Raw genomic sequence first — 22,001 nt, 5'->3', positions numbered from 1 at the left:
TTTGTATCCTTCCCCAGAGCTGGCTCCAGCCTTTCAGGTGCTTGTTGGGCACCTGGCTGCTCTCCCGGGGGGGGGCAGCATCACTCTGCCCTGGGAAGCTGGACGTGTCACAGCCGGGACACAGGGCCGGCTCTTGCGTGCAGACCCGGAGCATCCCACCGCCACAACAGCCATCCCACATTGCCGGGGCAGCTCACCATCCCGCTTAACATCCTGCCTGCTTCCTAGCTGGGAGCCCACCCGTATTAAACACCGGCTGCGCGTGGACTAGATGCTCCGAGGGTGCTGGATGCACCACGGCTCTGCCAGCACTTACCCCTGTGATGGAGACCGAGAGGCCTCTGCCGCTGCCGACTCGGGAGTCCAGGCACTGAGGGTGGGAACGTTCCTGCACCCATCTCAGAGAGTCCGTGACCCAGCATCAGCCAGGGACAGCACAAGACTGGTTTTCTCTCATTCTCGCTATCTCAAGGGGTGAGGAGAGGGCAGATTTCCCTCCTGCACCCATAGGGGTCATTTTAAGCCCTGCCGACTTCACAGCATCATTCAGATGACAGTTTAGCAGGAAAAGGCAGAAGAAAGGCACGTAGGATCCCGCAGAAACCCCCTCCCACCCCACCACTCGGTGCTGTGACCCACCACTGCCAGAGTCACCGACAGGCACCATTCCCTGCCACTGCCCGCTCCTCCTGGGCTGGGGAATGCCTTTGGGAACAGGAGCAGGTATTTAACTGAGCTATTAAACCTACTTAAAAGGCAGATAATGAGTGCTGGGGAAACTGTGAAACGCTCAGGTGGCACCAATGGAGACAATTCCCTTTCCATGAGCAGAGTGTGGTGGGTTCGGGGGGAGCAGACCAATCCAACCAGCCTAGGCCTTGGTTTCTTGTCCTGGGTGACAAGGACATACGATGGCAGGGCAGAAAACTCACCCACAATTGCTTATAGAGAATTTAATTTCTTGCAGGGAACAGAGGAGATGGGGACACCTTCCTTCTCGAGAAGGAGAGGTGGCCCAGAGACCACGTCTGCCCAGCCCAGAGCTCAGCACCAACCACGCTCCCTTTATTGGGTTTGCAAAACACACAGGATACTGGTGAGGGGAAAAGGCTTAAAATACAATAATATTATTAATATTATTAATATTAATTAGAGTTCTGACCGATTGCTACATTTCCTGCTCCCCATGGCTAGGCTACACTTTGGTGACACTCTCTGCTGGCCTCTCCTCGGCTGGCTCCTCTCTTTTGGGATGGTGGGGGAAGACTCCCACCCTGTTGCTGTGGAGTCCCGCGCACCCCGGCGACTTCTGCCCTTTCTTCAGAAGGCAGCAAGCCACGGAGCTGAGAAAGAAAAGGCTCATCATGACCATGAGCAGGGCCAGAGAGCTGGTGCCCTTGGGATGGGGACAAAGCCACCGAGGACTGCTGGTTATCTTGGCGGAGAAGTTCCTGCTCTTGTCCCGGTAGGCGCAGAGGGCTTCATCCAGGTCCTGCACGCCCACGCCGGCTGCCTGCAGCGTGTCCAGCCAGGCCAGCGAGCAACAGCTGAAGGGGTTTCCAGCGATGGACACGGCCTTCAGGCTGCGGGACCAGCTTGCGAGCGCCGGCTTTTCCAACGTCAGCAGGTTGTTGTTGCGAACATCCAGGCTTTCCAGCGGGGAGCAGAAAAGACCTGTGGGCAAAAGGCTCAAATTGTTGCCCGAGAGGTCCAAGACTTTCAGCGTGTCCAGGCAGGGGAGCTCTGCCTTGCTGTTGTCCATCTGGTTGCCCCTCAGAGAGAGTTTCTGCAGGGAGAACTCCAGCCCCCCCAGGGCTTCCTTGGGCATGAACAAGTCCTTGTTCCCCGACAGGTCTAGGGAGAGCAGCGAGGTCTGGTTGAAGGCGTAGGGGTGCAGCCTGGTAATGTTGTTCTTGCAAAGACTCAGGTGCTTCAAGCGAGGCACACTGTAGAAGGGGGTGCAGGTCCCTCCCGGGGCTGGCACGCGAGACCCCCCTCCCGAATTCCCTCCCTGATCGCTCCCCTGGCTCCCGCAAGGCTGGAGCCTGTTGGAGCCCAGATCGACCCTTTCCAGCTGAGGCAGAGAATCGAAAAACCAGCGTGGCAGCACGCGGATGGCATTGCCATGGAGGTCCAGCGAGTGCACGGGGAGGACGATGTGCTCCGGCGGCGGGGACGAGTGGTCGCCGGGCTCTGTGCTGCTGGCGAGCGACTCCCCAGCTACGTCCTGGAGACAGTTCTTGGCCAGGCTGAGACTGTGCAGAGAGCCCAGGCTGTGGAAGAAGGTAAACGGGAACAGCTGCAGCCGGTTATTGCTGAGATCCAAGTCAGCTACATGTGTCAGCCCAGCCACGGTACGCAAGGTCCTATTAAACCTCGCCATCTCCTTGTAGCGCAGTACAAACTCCCCCGGATGGCGTGAGCCTGGGAGCAGGGAAGCAATAAGGTTGCTGGAGAGGTTTAAGTGTGTGAGATAATGGGCTTTGGGGAGCTCTGGAAAATAGAGGAGTCTGTTATGGCTCAAGTCGAGCACTTGAAGCAGGTAGGGCTCTGCTCCCCCCTCCGAGACGAAGAGCTCCAGGGCGTTGTGGCTGAGATTTAAAACTCGCAGCTGCGTGAGGCTGAAGCCAGAGATACAGTGGAGGGAATTCAAAGCCAAGTTCACCACCTCCAGCTCTTCCAGAGCCTCAAAAGCTCCCTCCTCAATTTCCATGATGTAGTTGTTGCTGAGGTCGAGCTCGCGCAGCCGTGGCGTGCTCTGGAAGATCCCCGCCGGCAGCCTGGTCATCTTATTCCCGGAGAGATCGAGCATCCTCAGCCTGGTGAGGTTGCTGACGTACCAGCCTGCCATGTGGCTCTCCAGGTTATTTGCCGACAGGTCCAGGACCTCTATATTCCTGAGCAGACGAAAGGCTTGCCCGTTAGTGAGGTAATTGCGGTCCAGGTGGTTTGATCCCAGGAGGAGAGAGCGCAGCCAGGGCAGCTGAGCCAGGGTTGTGGCTGACACAGTTTCCAGCTGGTTGAAGCACATGTCCAGGTACTCAAGCTGCCCAAACCCTGGCATGTAGCTGCCTGACAGGTTTTGGATGAAGTTGTTGGAGAGCTCAAGGTACTTAATTCCTTGGCCAAGCTCCTTTGGAAACTTGCGCAGGCCAACTCCTTTGCAAGACACCTTGGTGGAGCTCTACAGAGAGAGAAGAGAAGCCATCAGCATGAGAGCGGCTACAAACCACAGCTCCAGCCAAGCCATTTGCTGTCCAAGATGGGCACGAGCAAGACGGAAATGAGCACCGCTCCTGCCTCCCAAGCCCGGGATGGGAAGGGGCCAGACCACCTAAAGCCACTGCTCAGAGACAAGAAGCTCGTCCCCAGGGTTAAGGTGGGCTTTCCAAGACCCTACTGAGTTGTTTCTGACGGGGCAAGGAGAAGACTCAGCCTCTGGCTCCGCAGGCTGTCCTCCCGTGCATCCCAGCAAGCAAGATGGGCAAAAAAATAGTGTAAGCACTGAAGATGCAGCAGGGTGGCGGGGCAAACCCAGCCTCTGGAGGGCACTGGGACCGCCCAAGGACTGCTCCAGAGCATCCCTGTCCTGTCTGGGCAGAGGAAGAGCACTGTCCTGGTGGGCTCCACCTTCCTTCTCCCTCCAAACTGGTTTCCTCTGTCAGTTTGGAGTCAGGAGCCTGGATGTGGAGCAGCTGGTCTCTGTCTCCCCAACCCACGAATATGGGGGGAGAGACCCCAGCCGCTCCATGTCCTGGCTCCCAACTGCCCCATGGGACCCTGCGCTCTATCCTGCCTCTGCACGAGCATCTTCAGCTGACTCCTCCCTGGCAGGGACTACTGGAGGGTGCCACCAGCGCGGCAGGGACATGGGAGCAGCGGGGTACTGGGGGCTGGCTACTGGGAGACCAGCTTGGAGACAGGAGAGCAGAGAGGAGACTGAAGCTGGGAAGGTTAAAGAGATTGAGGCTGGAGGGAGGCGAGAGCCGCAGGGAGGAGATGCACAGAGGGATGCTCACGGCCCCGCTCGGACCCAGCGATGCTGCTGGAGCCGTCCCAGTCTAGGGGCTCCTCGGAAAGCCACCTTACCTGCTGGCACGACGTGGATCTGGGCCTCACCTCCCCGTTAGACTGGGCTCTGAGAACAGAGGGGAGCAGCCAGAGCAGCAAGCATCCTCTTTCAGACAGCCGGTGTTCAAACAAGAGCATGTTGGGCTGTGGGCGCTGCCAGCCCCGTCCCGCTCCTCCGGCGCTCTCTAGCAAGCTTGGCAGAAGCCAGGCTCTGTATAAATAGGCTTCAGGATGGGACGGGGGAAGGAGATAATGCATGTGGGTGTTCGTAGCTACGGAAGTGGGAAAAGAAAGACATAAGATTGCAGAGGGGGAAAAACAGTGCAGAAAGCCACAAGGAAGGGAAAGAGAAACGGCGGGACGGGGAGGAGGCAGGGCTGCACCGGCGCTCAGGTGATCGGCTGGTCCGACCGCCGAAATCGAACGCCGGGAGGCAGAGGTGGTAGTTGGGAAAACCAAGTGGTTTTGAGGGGAGTTCCCCTGTTTGGACCTGCTCTTCCTCCAGCTTCCTCTGCCTGTGCCAGGGCCAGGCTCTGAGCTCCTGCCGTGCAGCTGGTGCCCAGGACACCAGGAGCAGCCGGCAAGGGCTCCCGGGCCATCCCGAGCAGGGACCGAGCTCCTGGCTGCAGCCGCCGGGGATCACCGCGGGACTCCCGGGGCCGCAGGTGAGCTCGCCGCAGGAAGGCAGAGCAAATTCCCCTCCCCGCGCTGCCGCAGCCCAGCCGAGGGGACTCTCCCACGGCACCTGCCCCTCCTCGGGCAAACAATGGCTCCCCGGGGTTTGCCGCCCGTTCCCAGCGGGATGCGCATCCCCCTCATTCTCATCCTCCTCCTCTTCCTCCCCAGGAGTCCGCTGTGCTGCAAGTGCTGGGCTCCTCGCTGCCACGTCCCCGTGTCCCTGCCAGGCCTGGGGGACCCTGCTGGGTCACCTCCTCACCCAGGGCAGGAACCAGACGGGGACTTTCCCTGCGGCAGCTCCAGGTGGTATCAGGGTGCCCAAGGCTGCACCCCACCCACAGGGATTTTTTTGTGGCGGCACCTCCATGTCCCTGTCACCACCCAGTGCTGACACGCTCCCTGGGTACACGCTCCTCACACGCTTCATGGAGCGTTCTGCAAAACGCACGCTTTTGGGTATTTTGGCTCACGGCGGCCAATTTTGTTCCCATCCGAAGGACCACCTCCAGGCTGCTGCACGGTTGCCCAAGGACGTGCTGGGCTGTAGTTTCAGCTGTAGAGCTGTTGCTCTACTCCTAGGTGTGTCTGGCAGGGAAAAAAATTATACATATATAAAATATATAAATACATACATACACACACACGCGTACACATCTGGAAGAGGAAGCAGCCTGGCTTCTGCTGCTGTTGCCCCTCGCCCTCCTGACCGCTGGCGCGGTGGGGAGCACTGTGTCACCTCTGGGACGTGATTCAGCCAGACCTGTGTCACCAGCCAGCCAGGGCACACACGGCGGCGGTGACAGCCAGCCGGGCCCAGCTCAGAGGCCAGGGCCAGTCTTTTAGACTGATGCCCTCCCCGCGGTGGACCTGGGCTCCCGCAGCAGCCGGGGCCAGCAGCAGCTGTGAAGGAACAGCCCGCTGTTGTTTTCAGAGGTGCGGTAAGGATAGCACATCTGTGCAGATGTGAGATCCTGCAGGCTGCTCTGGCCACGGAAACACCGACCTCTGGATGAACCTTTGCCTCCAGCGTCCCTCGTCTCCCATCAGCAGCTGAGCGCGGAGCCCCGAAAGCGGAAGGCGGCGCAGGGGAGGAACCGCGCCATGCGAGTGCTCCAGCCCCCGGCGCTGCCTCGCCTGGGGAACCCCGGCCCTCTCCTCCCTGCATCCCGAATTGCTGGGCACGGGTCTTCACAGCCGGCACGACCGATGAAATCAGCTGAAAAGTCCCTGAATTTGCTCAGGGACTTCTGCGGAGAATCCCTGGGCATTTGCATCCCAAGGCTGTGAACTCCCTTTGCAGGAGCGCCCGGCCAAGCGAGCCGCCCGCGGGCCGAGAGCCGTCCAACGTGCCCTGCGAATAACAAGAGGGTTTTCACGGACGGAGGCGAAGGCAGAGCGAACCGCACAGCAGGAATGGGAAGAGGTTTTGCTCCTGCAAATCACAGGGCATCCCGCCCTTCTCGCCACTCCCAGGTCTCCAGAGGGGTCAGTTAAAGAGAGACGCCGCTGTTCCCCCCGAGGCTTTCACGGGAAAGGTCTCCAAAGGATAGGAGGAATGAGCAACAGGACAGAGGCTTGATAGAAAAGGGGATAGAGTCACTTGCCCAATGTCACAGCCGTACCGCGGGGTGACAGACGCTCGCTCCCAGCCTGGGCGTTAAGGAGGCAGAACGGTATCGGGTTATCTACGTACATCAAATCTGTATTTCCTTCCTAATAAGTATGGTGACAAAACGGCTGTTTTCCGTGCTCTCCCTTGACTGCAGAGAGCAGCGGGGAGGTGGAACACAAATGCTGAGCAGCTCTGAGCCCGCTGAGGGGACCCGGTGCCTCTTGCATCAGCAGCAGTGGCCACAGCAGGTGCGTTATCAAATACTCCCCCAAGGATGGGGAGATGCCTTTCAGCCGGGTCCCATCACACGAGCGCAGTCAACATACATTCCACATTCCACAGAAACTCCTGGTTTGGCTGGGGAAGGAAGTCCCACCCAGAGCAGCGAGATCAGGAAAAAGCTTTATTTGCAAAGAAAATATTGACAATTTACATAAACTTACATCCTAATTTATATACATTATGTATATTTTATATACAGATAGTGTCTTGAATAAAGATGTGGAAGCACAAAACAGCATCAGTACATCACCGTGCAGCTCTAACGGGTAATGGGGGGGAGTTGTGTCTCTTCCCACAACTCCTCTCCTGTTAGGCTGTTGTTGGGGAGGCTGAGGGGCTTCCTCCCAGCCGGGGAGTGGGGAACATGGGGGGCGTGGGAGGGTTCAGGCTTGTATGGGCACAGCCACGAAGCGCATCTGCAGTTGTCCCTTCCCCTTTCCCCCAAAGCCTGGCGCCAGGAGCCAGGGCAAGTGCCGCCAGCCCGCAGTGAGCGGGAAGAACTCCCCACACCCCACCTCTTACTGGGAAGAGGGGAAGAAACACAGACGAGACAATGCACTTACTCATCTCTTATGAAGAAAGGCTGAGGGATTTGGGTCTTTTCAGTCTGGAAAAAAGACGGCTGAGGGGGGATCTTATCAACGCTTATAAATACTGAAAGGGTGGGTGTCAGGAGGATGGGGCCAGGCTCTTTTCAGTGGTGCCCAGCGACAGGACAAGAGGTAACGGGCACAAACTTGACCATAGGAAGTTCCACCTCAACACGAGGAGGAACTTCTTTCCTTTGAGGGTGGCAGAGCCCTGGCACAGGCTGCCCAGAGAGGTGGTGGAGTCTCCGTCTCTGGAGACATTCCAAACCTGCCTGGAGGCGTTCCTGTGCCACCTGCCCTGGGTGACCCTGCTCTGGCAGGGGGTTGGACTGGGTGATCTCCAGAGGGCCCTTCCAACCCTATGATTCTATGATTCTAGGATCTCCCTCCCAGTGCCGCTCGGGTGCCCTTTTCTAAGCACCTGATGTTGCTCTGATGATGCCAAGTCCCCTGATGGGGACAGGGGGTGGCAGGGAGACCACGACCGCTTACCTGGGTGAGAAAGGCGCTGAAGGGAAGCAAAGGGCAGGTAGTTTTGGGTAGGGAGCCATGACCTAAAGCTTTTATTGATGGGAATCCTTCCCTCAAAAGGGGCCCTGAACGCAAGAGCCGAGTTGGCTTCCCTATAAATTGTCTCCGTAGAGAGGCACTTGGGAGGGAGAAGGGTTTCAGGTGATGTATTATATACCAATTAGCTGCCTGCTACATTTCCGCGGCTGGAGTCCAGCCGAAAGTTGAGCAGCAGAGCTAAGGCACGTAGGTAAGAGCAGAGGCAGCGAGTACCACGGGAGCGGAAGGCTGGCACCCGGGAAGTCAGCGGTGACTGCTTTCGTGTCCACCGTCCTGCATACGCAGATGTTTGTCTATAACTGAAGCACTTCCTTCGTGACCAGACTAGGAACTGAGATACATCAAAATTCAAAGGCATCAGAGGGAAAGACTGGAGCAAGGCCCTGTTCCTGCTGCAGTTTCTTAAAACCTCCCATACGCATCCTCCTCACGCTCCTCCGAGCTGCTTCCAGGCCTTTTTGGCTCCAGTTAAACGGAAGAGGCACCGAAGATGGTGGGACACCATTTGGAGAAGCATCACACAGAAGAAGCTATGCTACAGCCCAGGTAACCTGCACTGTAATACTTCATTAATGACAACTTGTTGCTCGAGAGGCCGAAGGGTTTCAAGTGTAAAGACTCTCCACGGCTGCTACAGGACCACAGGATCCACCTGCTCATCCCAGGAACGAACGCAGCTCTCGGTACCAAGGCCACCTGCAGCCAGGTATTCTCTGCTCTCCGACTCCACGCCCAACTCCCAACTCCGCGTCTCCGACTCGGCTACACCGAGCTCATGCTTTGGTGTAACGCCAGCATCAGGAAAAGCCCGTCAAGCACCTTCCACTGCTCGCGATGAGGGAGGCAGGAACCGCTGCCTTCTGCTCTCCTCCCGCATCCCGGGCACGTGCCAGAGAGGGAACCTGACAGCGATGCAGGGGGCTTTTACGGAGAGAAGGGATTCTCCCTCTGCCTCCTCCTGCCTGCAGCCACAGTCAGGAGCAAATCCCAGATCCTGCCAGCGGGGGACAAGGAATGCAAACTCCAGCCATCGTGGTCTCCCAAGTCATTGCGTTATTTATGCTTGCCCCTAAGTCTCGCTGGTCAGGCTGTATTCTAAAGCAATTCTGTTAATGATTTGCTTAATGTTCTCACTAGACACAGTTGTCCTGATTCATTCTTGTCAGAGAAACATGTCCTTCTTAATCCATTTTAAAGGAAATAAACCACAAAGACTAGTTAAGTGCGCCTAAGGCTCTTGCTAGCCCAACATGTTAAGGCTAGAAAGGAGGAGAACATATTGAAAAAGAAATAGCAGGCAATTTTTCATGCAGTTATTTTACAAACTGCACGCCTCCTGTGAATAGCGAGGCTGTAGCCAAAGCTGGGTGCCCCCAAGAAATATTTATCTCCCAATAACTGCAATACTTGGCAAGTGAGATCACTGGCTACGGATGGGGAAAAGTGCCGGAGCCAAGAATGCTTCAGCCAGGGTGGACCCTTCTGCGGTCGGATGAGTCGCTCCAGCACGGTGCTGAGACACGTCCGCTCCCACCTCCCTGCAGGTGACCACCCCCAGCCACCTCTGCTTGGAGATGGAGGTCGCCACCGAGACACAGGTTTAGGACTTGCCCCATTGGCTACGTAGGCTGAAACTTCACTAGCCTTTTTAGTTCTTAAAGAAAAAAAACCCCAAAACCAACCACAACAACAACCAGGCTCTGAAAAGAAATCCAGTTTTAAAAAAAAAAAAAAACCCAACCCAACACAACCAAGCACAAGCCAAGGCATGACACAAAAGAGCAATTAGCGCTTCAGCCTCTTCCTCAGCTCGAGCACATCTTATAGCTTTAGGTCTCCCCAGCTGAGGGGAGGTAACGGGAGAGAGTTGCTCAAGAAGCCAAAAGAAACAATAGCGTCCCAGCTCTTCTATTAGTCACCAGAAATCGAGTTATGACTAGACTCAGCAGGGCTCAGAGAAAAGAAAAAGTGGTGACTTCATGCTGGACCAGACTTTTTAAATACAGATTATTTTTGCTTTTGCTAGAGACTCTATCACCACTCATTAGAGCATTTTAGGTAGAAGGGTGCGAAAAGGGAAGGGGTGGGGGGAGGAAGGATAAAACCCGCATCTAAAAGCAGGACAGTTGCTATTAAAACAGAAAAAAAAAAAAAAATTCCTGTTTGAATAATTTTATTCTTAAACATGACAAACTTCTTCAGAGTGTTTTCACAAGTACTTGTGTCTGCTCTACGCGGCTCAGTGAAGCCTGTAGAAATGTGTTCTGGTTTGCAAAATATTAATTAAAAAGACCAAAAAAAAAAAACAAAACCAAAAACAAACCCCGACAAAACACAAATTGCTGTAACAGCAGCAGTACTTTAAGGCAGCCCCCGTTAGGGCAAGGTATACCTCTGGGGTAATGGCAGGAGCTGAAAGTAGCAGAGGCTCTGGAACCGGTAATCGGCATTTTCTTTGGGACTTTGTGATTTCTGGAATGTGGAGGCAGTTTCTTATCTGCTAAGCCTGCTCTATTAAGTATTCCCCTTCCCCTCGCACTTACTGCTTTTGCAGCCTGCTTCCAAGCTCTAGGTAGAGGCGCTTCGCCTTCTTTGCTCGCACTCCTGAGGATGAATGTAAACACCACTGACCCCGTCTTATTCACCTCTCTTCGCACCCTGTGGCCGTTCCAGTTTGAACTGGGAAGGCAGAAAAACCAGAAATCCCCCCCTTTCTTGCTTTCGTTAGCATGCAGAAGCAGGAGTGCCTGGATCGGACAATTTGGACGTTAGTCTTTCTTCTCCTGCTACCGCCTGGGATGCTCTTGCTAGTGCAACATAAAAGCAGAGACCCACACCACTCTCAACAAGCCTCGTGTGAAGATCACAGAGCAGAATATCAGTGCAGTAATACTTGAAATACTGAGACAAGGCAGACACAACAGCCTTTCTTCCTCACAACGCTTTTTCGACTAGCTTTTTGATCCAAGTCTCCATGCAAGTCACAGAAGACAATTGTGCTTCCTGCATTCACATATAGGAATAAATAGCTCTGGATCAGTTTTCTTTATGGCCGGATTACAGAACCCCCTGAAATACTGATACGCTTATGAACAGCAGCACTGTGCAGTTCTGTGAGTATCCTTGGACACGCCAAGTTCATCTAGGATGCCGGTGCATCTCCTAGGCGTATGGCCCCAAAGAAAGTTGTGTGCTTGCTCATGTTGATGGAGATGTCAGCATGGACCATTTTCACAGCGATCTTCTGCCTGGCTTTGAGGAGGCAGACCCCAGCTGTATAGCAGGTATTGAAGTTGGTCTTGCCGGTCTCAATACTCCGAGTGCATTGCAGAAAGGGCTTTTCATCCACCACCACCTCATAGCTGGCAAAATCTGTGAAGTTTATGTAGTATACCTGATGTGAAGCAGGAAGAAGAAAGGTATTAGGGAGGGTATTTGTGCACACGGAACAAGTCCACATTCCTTTCAGCGTATACATATATGTTCCCTCTGCTAACAATCCCTTCCTTGGCCCCAGGACACCTATACTCACGGAAGGTTGACTTTTTTGAGGCAGAAAGAACCCCAGGCCAACCAAACACGAGGGAACTCCATATACTACTTCATGCTAACACGAGCATGCAGGCATCTGTGAATTCACGTATCTAAGGCCAAGCTTTAGACCCGGCTTATTACAAGAAAAATTACAAACCTGCACAGGCCTAGTTACAAAAACGTGTAGACAACCCTATCTGCTACAAACAGCTTTTCATCCAACAAACAAACAGAAAGATTTTTAACTGAAGTCCTCTTTCACTTACCTGGCCAGTCCTGCTTTCTGGGTCCCATGGGCCTCCTTTAGTGTTGACATCAAAAATGCCCTAAGATGTACTGGGAGTTGCCTTCTTTGTAAGTGGACTTGAGATGTTTTCAAAGGCATAAGCTACTACAGGGAAGACACTCTCCCAACCTCCACAGCTTGGAAGCAAATGACCTTACGGTGTTTGTACTGCTTTAACTCTTAGATCTAGCGCCTAAGTTCCCATGACTCCATTACTTGCTACTTAACCATCTCCCACGCCCTGGTTCTGAAGAACTGCGAGATGCGTGAGAAAGACCTGTCCAAAGAGAAGTCAGTCGCAGGGAGCTGCTTCTTCCTGACAGAAGAAAACCAGCCATTTTGGATGCATCTGCTAGTTCTTCTTAGTCTGCTCCCTGCCACCACAGAAGCTACACAAGACTGAGACTTCTTTTTCCTTTGATGGACTAGAAAGGACAAAGCCTTCAGAGGCACAACGTTGCGGCCAGCAATTAGCACTTGGGAAACAATTATACTCTGGCCCACGCAGAGTTATTTTTCCTGTCCCCATCCAAACCAGACACATAACCAGTTCCATGGAAGAGCACCTAACTTGGCACCCACAGCCCACTTTATCTAACTTGGTAGAGTCCCAGTGGGGCTGCCAAGTGAATAGAGGCAAATCCTGAGCAGGATTTGAATCTGGAGCAAGGTGGAAGTTGCTTAATTGTGGCTGTCACAATGAAACCCTCTTGTCTTGCTAAAATCTGTCCCAGAACCCAGACAGTGTTTCAGTCCGCAGGCGGGTGGACACCCTGCACGCTCTGGGAGAGCTTCGCAGCTCATACTCCACGAAGCTCAGCAGTTCTGTTCAGAGGTTTGCAAGACACCGGGAGCAGTGTGTTAAATGACAGTCCATTTCCTACATTTTATTTGAATGGGGAGAGGAAATAACGTCTTAATTAGCTGTATACCAAATCACAATACAATAATTTATTACTTTGTTTAGCCCTTGTTACAGAAGCAGGTCCGTACATCCATCATCGGTACCCACTAAAGCAGCAGATGAGCCATCCCGCTACACAGTGGGCATCGTGTCCGTCTGAAGCTACACGAAGAAGGTGGAGGCAAAATGGAGTTACCTGGGCCGGAGTTTGGCCAAACCACCCGGGGCCGAGAGTCCTACGCTTACAAAGAGTGACACAGCTTCGAAATGACCATGAGTTGGCAGGGTTTTGGTCTTATATCTGTTTTAAAGCACAGAGCCTAGCATCCTGCCGGGACCCTTGTTCTGCCAGGAGGTTTAGATGGGCGGGCAAATGACTGCACAGACAATATGGAGGCTTAAAAAAAAGGCACTGGTGGCATGTGGGATCTGGCTGGGCGTCTGCGCATGTGTTACGGTAACTAATCTCTTGCAGCTGGTGTCACGGCGAAACGTGTGACCTTGCACTTCGAAACTCTAACGTCTTCCTCCGACACACATCTCCTAGAGCACGAAGCGGTTAAAAGTACATACAAGTTCTTGGCATTTGCTAGTTGTCTGGAGCCCTCTCGTGGTTCATGCAAGGCTTCCATTGGAACACAAGAATAGGAGTTAGGCCTAGGACCGTACTCACTTCTACCTGACTATAGATGAAGTATGTGCCGTCCACCAGTACCTCCAGCTCCCCACTGCGGGCATGCAGCTTAAACACCTTGGGGTTCATAGTGATGCGAGACCAGTCATTGAGGACTCCACCTGAAAGATCTCAGTATGAGAAAACGGCAGTCACTCAGTACCCGTCAGAATGAAAAGCGCAGGAGCACACAAATACAGTGACATTGCAAGGTTTCATACACAACGGCTGGCACAGACTCAAGTCAAAAAGTCAAGTAACTCGGTAAGAAAATCCCAGAATTAAAGGCTATGGTGTGTTAGTTTGGACTCCTCTCTGTAGCTCCAATTACACCATCACCTGCTGGTGGACACTCATTTTGTTCAGTGCACAGCATGACTGATTTAAGCTCTACTCGTCCTTATCAAGGGTGCTTCTCCTCATCCTTGAAAGAGGCGTATGGCCCTTTGGACTACACTACGTTCATTCCCAGTGCTGGGTACAGACTAGCTTGTCTCCTCCTGACACTAAGTTGAGATTATTACCCACTCAAACGAGTGTTTTACAGGCCTGAAAACATCTTCCCAGTATCATCCCCTCGCCGGAGCAAAGACACTCCGGCACATGCAAATCAATGCCTGTACTGTAAGGCATTTGCTAAGTTTTCGTAATTCACCTGAGAGGCCAGGGGCTGATTTTTCACACTGTTTTTGTATGTTCAGCCATAGATCACAAATGACATCACAGCTGTGCTTCTAAAAGCATTTCTACAACTCAGACCCCGGGCGCCTCCTGAAGAGCATCCGTTGACAGCCCTTATAAAAGCTTTGTTTCTGGCGATTTTCCTGGTATCATGGAAGAAACTCTGCAGCAGAAGTAGGATCAGGATCCAATTCTCCGAGAAAGATCCCCAACTGACATCACCCAGCCTTGGGACCATTAAACGCCTTCCTCTACTTTCCATCTCATTCGTTCCCCTCCCCACACCTCTCTACCCAGTGTCCACATGAAACAAAGCAGAGCTTCAGCAGATGGTGTGCTGAAGACTACATCAACAGGTACGTCCTTGAGGACCACAGGAAGGCCCATCAGGAGGGTGATTCCAATCTCTCACGGCCAATCTGTCTGCCCCCCTCTCAGTGCTGCTGGGCAGGAAGATGTTCTCAGCAGCAGTGTCATGATACAGGCTTCACCCTTGCTTTAAGCCTTGGGACCATCCCTAGAAGAAAACTACCCCTTGCAGCAAAAGAGACAACAGGATTATAAAAGAAATCATGTGCAACTATGGGACTACACCGTATCTCAGGACACATCTGTGCATGGAGGCCAACTTGGGCTTAGACAATCGATTTTAATTCTGGTATTCCTTAGCTTCAGCATTCTTGACTTTGTAACTAGCATTAGTTTAACAAATGCTTTGTCATTACATTTCCTAGGTTTTTAAAAGCCAAAATAACAAACAAAGTATGAGACTGCAGCACGTCACACCACATTAACCCCTAACTGGGGTCCTCAGCACGGTTAGGGGTTTATAGATCCGTCACCCAGTCCTCTGGCACTGGAGCCAGTGGAATAACTGACGTGAGTGGACCTCTGCTCTCTGGACGGGCCAACGAGCAGGTCCAGAGGACGCGCTTCGCTACGAGCCCAGAACAGAGCCATTCTCTGTAGGTGCCTTGTATCAAACACAACTCTTTTCCTCCTAAGTCTCCGTCTGCTTCTCAGCTCCCTGCCCCCAGTTGCAAACTGGCCAGGGCTGTGTTTTCTGCCGGCTGTCAGCTGGACAGCATTAATGGCTCACAGCAGCGGATTGTTCCCGAGCAGCAGGGAAGGACACTCACAGGGCAATTCCCACTCTTAGAGAGTAGCGTACGCTCTGTAAACATACAGGCTTCCCATTAATAAAGGGATAATTACTTTTTGCACATAAGCAAACCAGCATCTTTTCCCTCGTATTGTTCTCAGGAGCGGCCAGCTTCCTTTTTGTTTTGGGGAGCTTTCCCCCGCCCCGCTGTAAGCCTACTTCCCTAACCATGAGAAATTTCAGCTCCCACAGCTCACGTCTGCCGAAAGAGAGAAATTGCCTTTCAACAGAGGCAGCGGCCAGCCCTCATCATCCCATACATGGGGGAGAAGTTGGTGGACAGGGGTCCTGCGGCCTCCAACCCTTGGGAGCTGCAGCCCTCCCGGTCCGGGGTGGGGGGTACGTGCACCAGGGCCGCTGCCCGCGCTCCCCGGGGAGCTGCACGTGGTGGCTTAGGCAGGGGACAAGACAGCCAGCTCCTCTCCAGCACAGCCAGACATCGTGAGCAGGGAGGCAGCAGCTAATGAATGAGACCCAGCTGTTGGCAAGAAGAGCAGGAACTCGAGCAGAAATCGGATAGGGAGCCGTGGAGGAAGGAGGAGAGCAAAGAGCTGCCTTGTTGGATGTGAAATGGCTCGGCAGGACTCGAGCGTAAAGGTTGTCAGTGGGGGTAGAGATGCACAAGGGACCGGGGAGGCTGCGTGTGTGCAGGATTGCAGCGTAACGCAGGAGGAGCCAGTGGCTGCGCACCTCTGTGTCCTCACACCACAGCTGTGCCTTCCCCTGCCAAAAATTACAGGGAAAACTGGAGGAAAAGCACAGGCTAAACGGGCTGAGACAGGAAAAGGATACACTGAGGGCTTAAAATAGAGTGGGAAAGAAGGCTGGCCGTCGAGGGGCTGAGGAAAACTGATGATACAACAGCAGGCTGGAGGAGGCACATATATCTGGAGGCCAAGGAGGGAGACTCAGTGGGACAGAACTACTGGGATATACAGGATAATCTGGGAGATAAATAGGAGTGTGTGGGAAACGGGGATGGAGACTCAACAGGAGACTCTGCTAAGGGGGTCTGAGCAAGGCGAATCAGACTGTCATGGGGGGAAGCCAACAGCAGGGATAATCAGGGACCCGAAGTATAGGATGGGCTGGGACCCAGACACGAGGCTATGGGCGCAGGATGGGCTCATTTCAGTAACTGCCAATATCATGAGATCCTTACCATTCTTCACTTGGATTGCGGAGCCTTGGCCTTGAAGGTGGACCACAGCTGGCTGCAAACGAGATTACAGGGATTTAAAATTAATGGGAAACACCGCATCATTTTACAGTAACTGCCCACACCTCCACAGCACTGGTAACCAGTACAGAGGCACGAGTACCCTGAAATCATTAATGCTTTTCATAAACGAAAAAAGACGATCACAGCAGCTGACAACAAGATGTTTTGGAGAAGAGATGAGAAGCCCAAGCCAGATTAACACAGCTTTCTTTTGAGCAATAAAAAGGGTGAGCTCAGGCAGTCACTCCGTATAGCTGTGATTTAGCACATCCAAGAAGCGGTGGGTTTTTTCAGAGCTATACCATGGAATACAACATTAGCAAACATAACCAGTCACGTTTACAAAAATCCAGCCAAAGCTGGATTTTTTTCCCTTAAAAGAATATCAACTAACCTGGATGTCTCTGGAGCCGGCCTTGTCTGTGGCACCTGCAAAATGCAATTTCACATCGTTGAAGAGGAAGCTTGAAAGAGCTGCAGCGAACGCTCCTATAAATAGAACTTCTCTTACCCCATAATAACCATTAAAATCCCATTTCTAACAGGAGGAGGGTGGTAACAGTGGTATGGGGTGCACCTTAATGTTAAAACACGCGTCAACAAGAAAAAGAGACATCCTGCTTTTTCCTGTTTTATTCCCGACTTTCTGTCTAACATCAATAAAATGCCCCAACGTTATTCAACCAGTTTCCACTAGAAGGAAAAATTGCACAACCCTTTTCCTGATCGGTAGTGGCAATAAAGCCTCTTGGCTGCAAAGATTACAAGTTTCACTCCGCAGTAACTCAGGTCATTCATTGCATTCAAGCTACGTGCTGAAATCTCGCTTCTCCGAGAGCCAAATCTCTATTAAAGAGGAGATGCTTGTGGGCAGCACTCCGGAGTGCTAAGGACCTCATGCTGCTCCTGGCCTCTGCTTTGGCAATTTCTGAGATAGAAACTGAGAAGGCAACCAAGTTTTCTTTTGAGAGCCATGCAAGCGAGCTATAGGGTAATAAGCCCTGATTTCCCCGAGGATATATTTTTTAATACCAGACTGTTCATATATATATATATTAAAAATATATATATTTATAATATACATGTATAACAAACAACACTGATGTCAACTTCCACTAATCTGCATTTTAAAGAGTTATTAAATCCAGGGATTTTAACAAAATAATTGGCACATGCCTCCGTGAGAGATAAACGGTATGGTGCAGATACAAAGAAACAAAGAGAAATGAAACCAAGAACCGCAGGAGAAAAACATATTTCCGTCTGGTAGAGGCGGCAAGCTGCCTCGGTTGGTGTGGTTCCTGGGCTGTGCTAAGCCTCAGCATTCCCGGTCCGGCTGCAAAGCTGGGCTTTGCGTCGGCTTTAGAGGAATTAACACAAAGTCCGAGTCACCGCCGGGAAGGGCCACCTTGCAGCCAGTTTGCGCGCACAGAAATCGCCCACCGGCAGACTTCAGTGGGATGCTTAAAAGCAACCGAGGCTCCGCAGGTCTTTGCTGCTCCTTCTCTGCATCCTCCTCCGACAGGCACCACCTGTCCTGGGGCATCGCACCCCCGCACCCGCCGCCGCGGGGCTCCCACCGCGCTGCAGAACTGCTGCTGCTCCTCTCATCCCCCCCGCGGGCGCAAGGATGAGCCCAGGAACACCCGAGTCCTACTCAAAGATGCTGCACCGTGGCGTCCAGACCCTACGCTGGCCTCAGATGGAAACCTGGAGCTTTTTCATTTATTTGTACAGCACTGTGGCATCTTCTGCATCCCCCCGGCGTGCAGGGGCTCTGGAGAAGGGGACAAGCTGGTTACCTGAGGGGCCCTGAAGTCCAGGTGGTCCCTGAGGGCCCGGTGGGCCAGGGGGGCCGGGCGGTCCCATGACGGTTGTGCCAGGAATCCCTGGGATGCCGGGAATGCCGGGGGGACCCTGGGGCCCGGGAGGACCTGGCGGTCCTTGGGGACCATTGGGCCCCGGAGGACCAGCCTTCTTACCTGAAAAACAGAAGGTCAAACGTTAGCTTCTCCGCACACGGAGCGTGGGATGGTCTTTTACCCACAGGAAAGCCCTGGGAACGAGGAAAGCAGAAGACAGGGGATGGCTCGTCGCTGGCTGGAGGGCAGGGATGAGGAGGAGCACCCAAGGGTGGGGTTGAGTGGAGGTTCCACGGCTCTGCACCATGAGGACAACCCTGCTGGCAGGGCAGAAGCAGGTCACCGCCTTGCAGGCTCCTTCTAGCATTTATAATTACATTTAAATGAGGCACGTGGACTCTCTGAGGCCTCCCAAGAGATGGAGGCTTGGACGGTCTCTGTCCCAGAGCTCTGGCCGCAGCCCTCCCCTGGCCACCCTGCTTTAGGTGTGGGGCCGGGACGTCCCACAGCCCTCAAAGGCAGCGTGCCCGGGAGCTGGTGGCACCCCTGCAGCAAGGTGGGGATGTCAGGATGGCTCCCTCCGACCAACCGCGCGCTGCAGTGCAACGCAGGGAAAAGTGGGGTATTTAAAATCGAGATGAACCTCTCCGCAGTTTCTCAGTTTTTTCCCATTTTTTGATGGAAAACGGCTGCAATCTTTTCCACCTGCTGCATACGTATGCGTTAGGATATAATCCCCGTGGCTGGATCTCCTGTCTGAGGGAGAGAGGTGCCTCCAGAGGGCAGTTCAGAGCTGAACTTCAGCTCCTCGCCATCAGCTCCGAGCGCCCAGGGCCATGCGGGAGGCGTCCCCACCAAGCGGCACGATGGGGACGCACTATAGTTGCGCGAAGGACTTCGATGCTACAGTGCCTCAAAGTATTTAAATGTGCGTTTTTTTGGGCTTTGGATGGAGGGGTAAGGGAACGGCGAACCCAATCAGGAGGGTGAAAGCGCTGAAGAATTGCCATGAGCCACAAACACATCTCACCGCGCCGTCCCAGGAGAAGAAACAGCACAACCACGTAAGCAAAAACTCTGATCAGGTATATACATACGGGACTGCAATAAGGTCTGCAGGGAAAGCCTGACCTGCGCTCTCCTGATTTTCCAGATCCCTGTGAGAATTGATGTTCTTTTCATGTAGTTTTTAAAATGCAATTTTGTGACAGCTTTTACGCCAGAGAGCTTTATTAAGTTAGCAAAATTGCTTCAATTGCTGAAACAAAGTCCACTGTAGGACAGAATTAAACACTTTTTTAGATGACAGCAGCAGTTAGGTTATGAAATAATGGTTATTGGAATTGTTTCCAAGTACATTTATGTACTTGCTTCTGTACTAAATATCCATCTTTGTCATGGAACAAAACTACAAGGAAAAACCCATCTATTTTAGTTAGTACAGAAGTGGAAAACTCTGGATGGCCACTAGCCACGAACAAGGGCACGTGGAAATCAGCAGAAGACAACTGTGCGGTTTAGTTTCAATGGGCAGAAAACTCAGTTAAAGTGAGCAGGGCTGATCACAGTAATACTGGTACTAAGGGGACAAATCGCGTTCGCAGCAGTATTTCTGCCCAGATTAGTAGCCGTGCCTCCAAATCTGAGCTGGCCACAAGCCAGCCTTCCTCTAATCCAGCAATTCTCCTCCTCCTCCTCAGGATAATGCCATCCTTTGGAAAGTATCGCCTTGCATCAAACCCCTTACCTATTTCCCCTAAAGCACACTTACTACATAAATTCTTCTCATTCACATCCTCTCCGATCCAGGCCATCCAAATGAAGGATCGTATGCACTAAGTCAGGAATCCGGCTGCTGTCACTCCTTGTTTTCCTTCCCAAGAGGGATGCACATTACAGCTGGTTTAACTAATCTGTCTCTGAAATCTGGTCTGCTACTAAATGAGCTGCTAGTTTAGCAGTAAAACAATTGCACATAATTCCGACGCCGCACAGGGACACTTATTTTCTGTGCATTCCCGCTCCTTCAAGTACTTTCAACTACTTTTCTGCATTAATGGAGCCTCACTTATTAAAGTCACACGGGGGAAAAACCAGATATTCAGCCAGTATAAAGCTCTTGATTCATCTTCTGACCGAGGGGACCCCAGCCCCACCGTGAGCAGCTTTCCAGGGAGGGTCTCCAGCACCCAAGTCCCAGCGTGCCAAGTCTCCGTCTTTACCCACATGCACCAGACAGGCTCCGAAACTCAAAGCAGGCAGAACCAGTAAGTTTTCCTTAATCATCGTTCGCCAAACAATAAGCTCTCACTCGAAAAAAAAAAAAAAAATTAAATGTGACAATACCATAAAATTAAACTATTTTATATAGCCCTACAGCTGTATATAATATAGCTCTCCGAGATCCCCCTGCTACTCCAGGATTGCTATGAATACCACAGTCATCGTTTGTTATTAGTTCGCCTGATTTAACACGGGTTTAGGGTTTCCGAGTTTTGTTAGGACAAACTTCTCGCACATAAAATTTTATGCTGCTTTTGAGAGAGTAAATATAAACTAAGTTTCTAGCTGGGGCCCGTCTCAACCTCTCAGCTGTAAATTTTGAGCTTGTACCCGCGGATTAAAAGCAATTTGATGTGCTATTAAAGTAGCACAGAACACGCAACGCTCGGCCGCTCTCGCTGCCGCAGGTCGTGATGGTGGGTCGGAGCCCGGGCCGTGTACCAGCACCTGAGGGACACAGCAAAGTGCAGAACAGCTAACTTTTCTCTTAATTAAACATACATTAAGTGCAACAGGTGGTAAGCAGACTGCGGGAGCCCCTCGGCAGACGGAGCTCCGCAGGCTCCTGCGGCAGCACAGCCCCACGTCACACAACAGTTTCTGCGTTTCTCATAACCTACAGCCCGTTGTGAGCGTGCACCGCAGTTTTTATAACGTGCACGGAAGTGTTTTGATGGTTACAAGGAGCAAAAATGGGTAATCTGACTGTGTTTCCCTGAAATCAAGACTGCAGCATACTTTTGCGGAGAAGTTTATAAAGCAGCTCAGATCTTTGGAGTCGCTCAAGTTCCTAGTAGCAAGTACGGGTATGGCGGTAAGCGTTCCCCAGCAGCCCTACACAAACACGGATGGCATCAGACGTCCCAGGGAAACACGGGGCTGCCTCTCGAATAACCCAAGTCACAACAACTCATCGATACGCGTTTTAAAAAATTACCCATTGCAAACAGCTTGAGGAACATAAGCAAGTCAGACAAAATACCCGTGGGCTGACCAGCACTCGGAATGGACAGATAAAATAATACTTCTGAGGTTAATACACAACCAGAAGTGAGATGCTGAGCCTATCTACATTGACTTTGGTGGGTCCGAAGGAGACCGCAACCTGCAGCAAGATGCATGGCAAGATAAGGATGAAAACTATAGGTGTTGCGGCAGAGACGGCCTGGCAAACAGCAAGTGGCCCCCGATAGCTGGTACGTGACTCAACTCCACCCGACTGTTTAATTATAGCATCTTCAGAACTTCCTTTATCTTTTCCGGAAGGCTTTAAGGAGTGCCGATGCTCCCCTGCCGCCGCTGGGTTGTGCAGCCCCGCCATGGCCACGCGGGAGCAGGAGAGCAAAGCCATGGTCTGTGGCGTGGGACCACGCGCCACGTTAATCCCTGCCCTCCCCGGAGAAGGAACCTGCTGTTGGTTTCTCCTTCCTAAAGACAATTCATAGCCAGGTAACACAGGCACAGAAAGGAAAATTAAATGAAAAACTCAAACTTACCCTTTTTCTTGTTTTTAACTGAACTTGGACCTACAAAGAAAAGAAAAAAAAGAAAACTCGTGAAATTCAGTGATCATTTCATCTTAGAAAAATCC

The 22,001-nt window shown here is 52.4% G+C and overlaps 2 protein-coding genes across 7 annotated transcripts in view; both read right to left on the bottom strand.

Annotated features, from left to right (window-relative positions):
• Positions 1-1,194: 1,194 nt before the first annotated feature.
• Positions 1,195-4,245, bottom strand: LOC141748715 (transforming growth factor beta activator LRRC32-like). The gene is made up of 2 exons (XM_074601204.1): positions 4,090-4,245; positions 1,195-3,184 (listed from the first exon to the last, which is right to left on the bottom strand). The coding sequence occupies exons 1-2, from the start codon at positions 4,207-4,209 to the stop codon at positions 1,196-1,198; spliced, it is 2,109 nt and encodes a 702-aa protein (XP_074457305.1). The 5' UTR covers positions 4,210-4,245; the 3' UTR covers position 1,195.
• A 5,714-nt stretch (positions 4,246-9,959) lies between these two features.
• Positions 9,960-22,001, bottom strand: part of EDA (ectodysplasin A) — an 83,930-nt gene continuing 71,888 nt past the window's right edge. The window contains exons 3-8 of one of the 6 annotated variants that reach the window (XM_074601352.1): positions 21,907-21,936; positions 18,068-18,247; positions 16,660-16,694; positions 16,206-16,257; positions 13,201-13,331; positions 9,960-11,197 (exon numbers count right to left, since the gene is read on the bottom strand). In XM_074601352.1, the coding sequence (XP_074457453.1) occupies positions 10,946-11,197; positions 13,201-13,331; positions 16,206-16,257; positions 16,660-16,694; positions 18,068-18,247; positions 21,907-21,936 (680 nt within the window). In that variant the 3' untranslated portion in view covers positions 9,960-10,945. The remainder of the gene's footprint in view (positions 11,198-13,200; positions 13,332-16,205; positions 16,258-16,659; positions 16,695-18,067; positions 18,248-21,906; positions 21,937-22,001) is intronic. The other 5 variants (XM_074601353.1, XM_074601358.1, XM_074601354.1 and 2 more) reach the window with 5 other exon arrangements.

This window comes from Larus michahellis, chromosome 9, assembly GCF_964199755.1.
Source record: "Larus michahellis chromosome 9, bLarMic1.1, whole genome shotgun sequence".
Lineage (NCBI taxonomy): Eukaryota > Metazoa > Chordata > Aves > Charadriiformes > Laridae > Larus > Larus michahellis.
The sequence above is the reverse complement of the archived record's forward strand: the minus strand, read 5'-3'. Positions and strand labels throughout refer to the sequence as shown.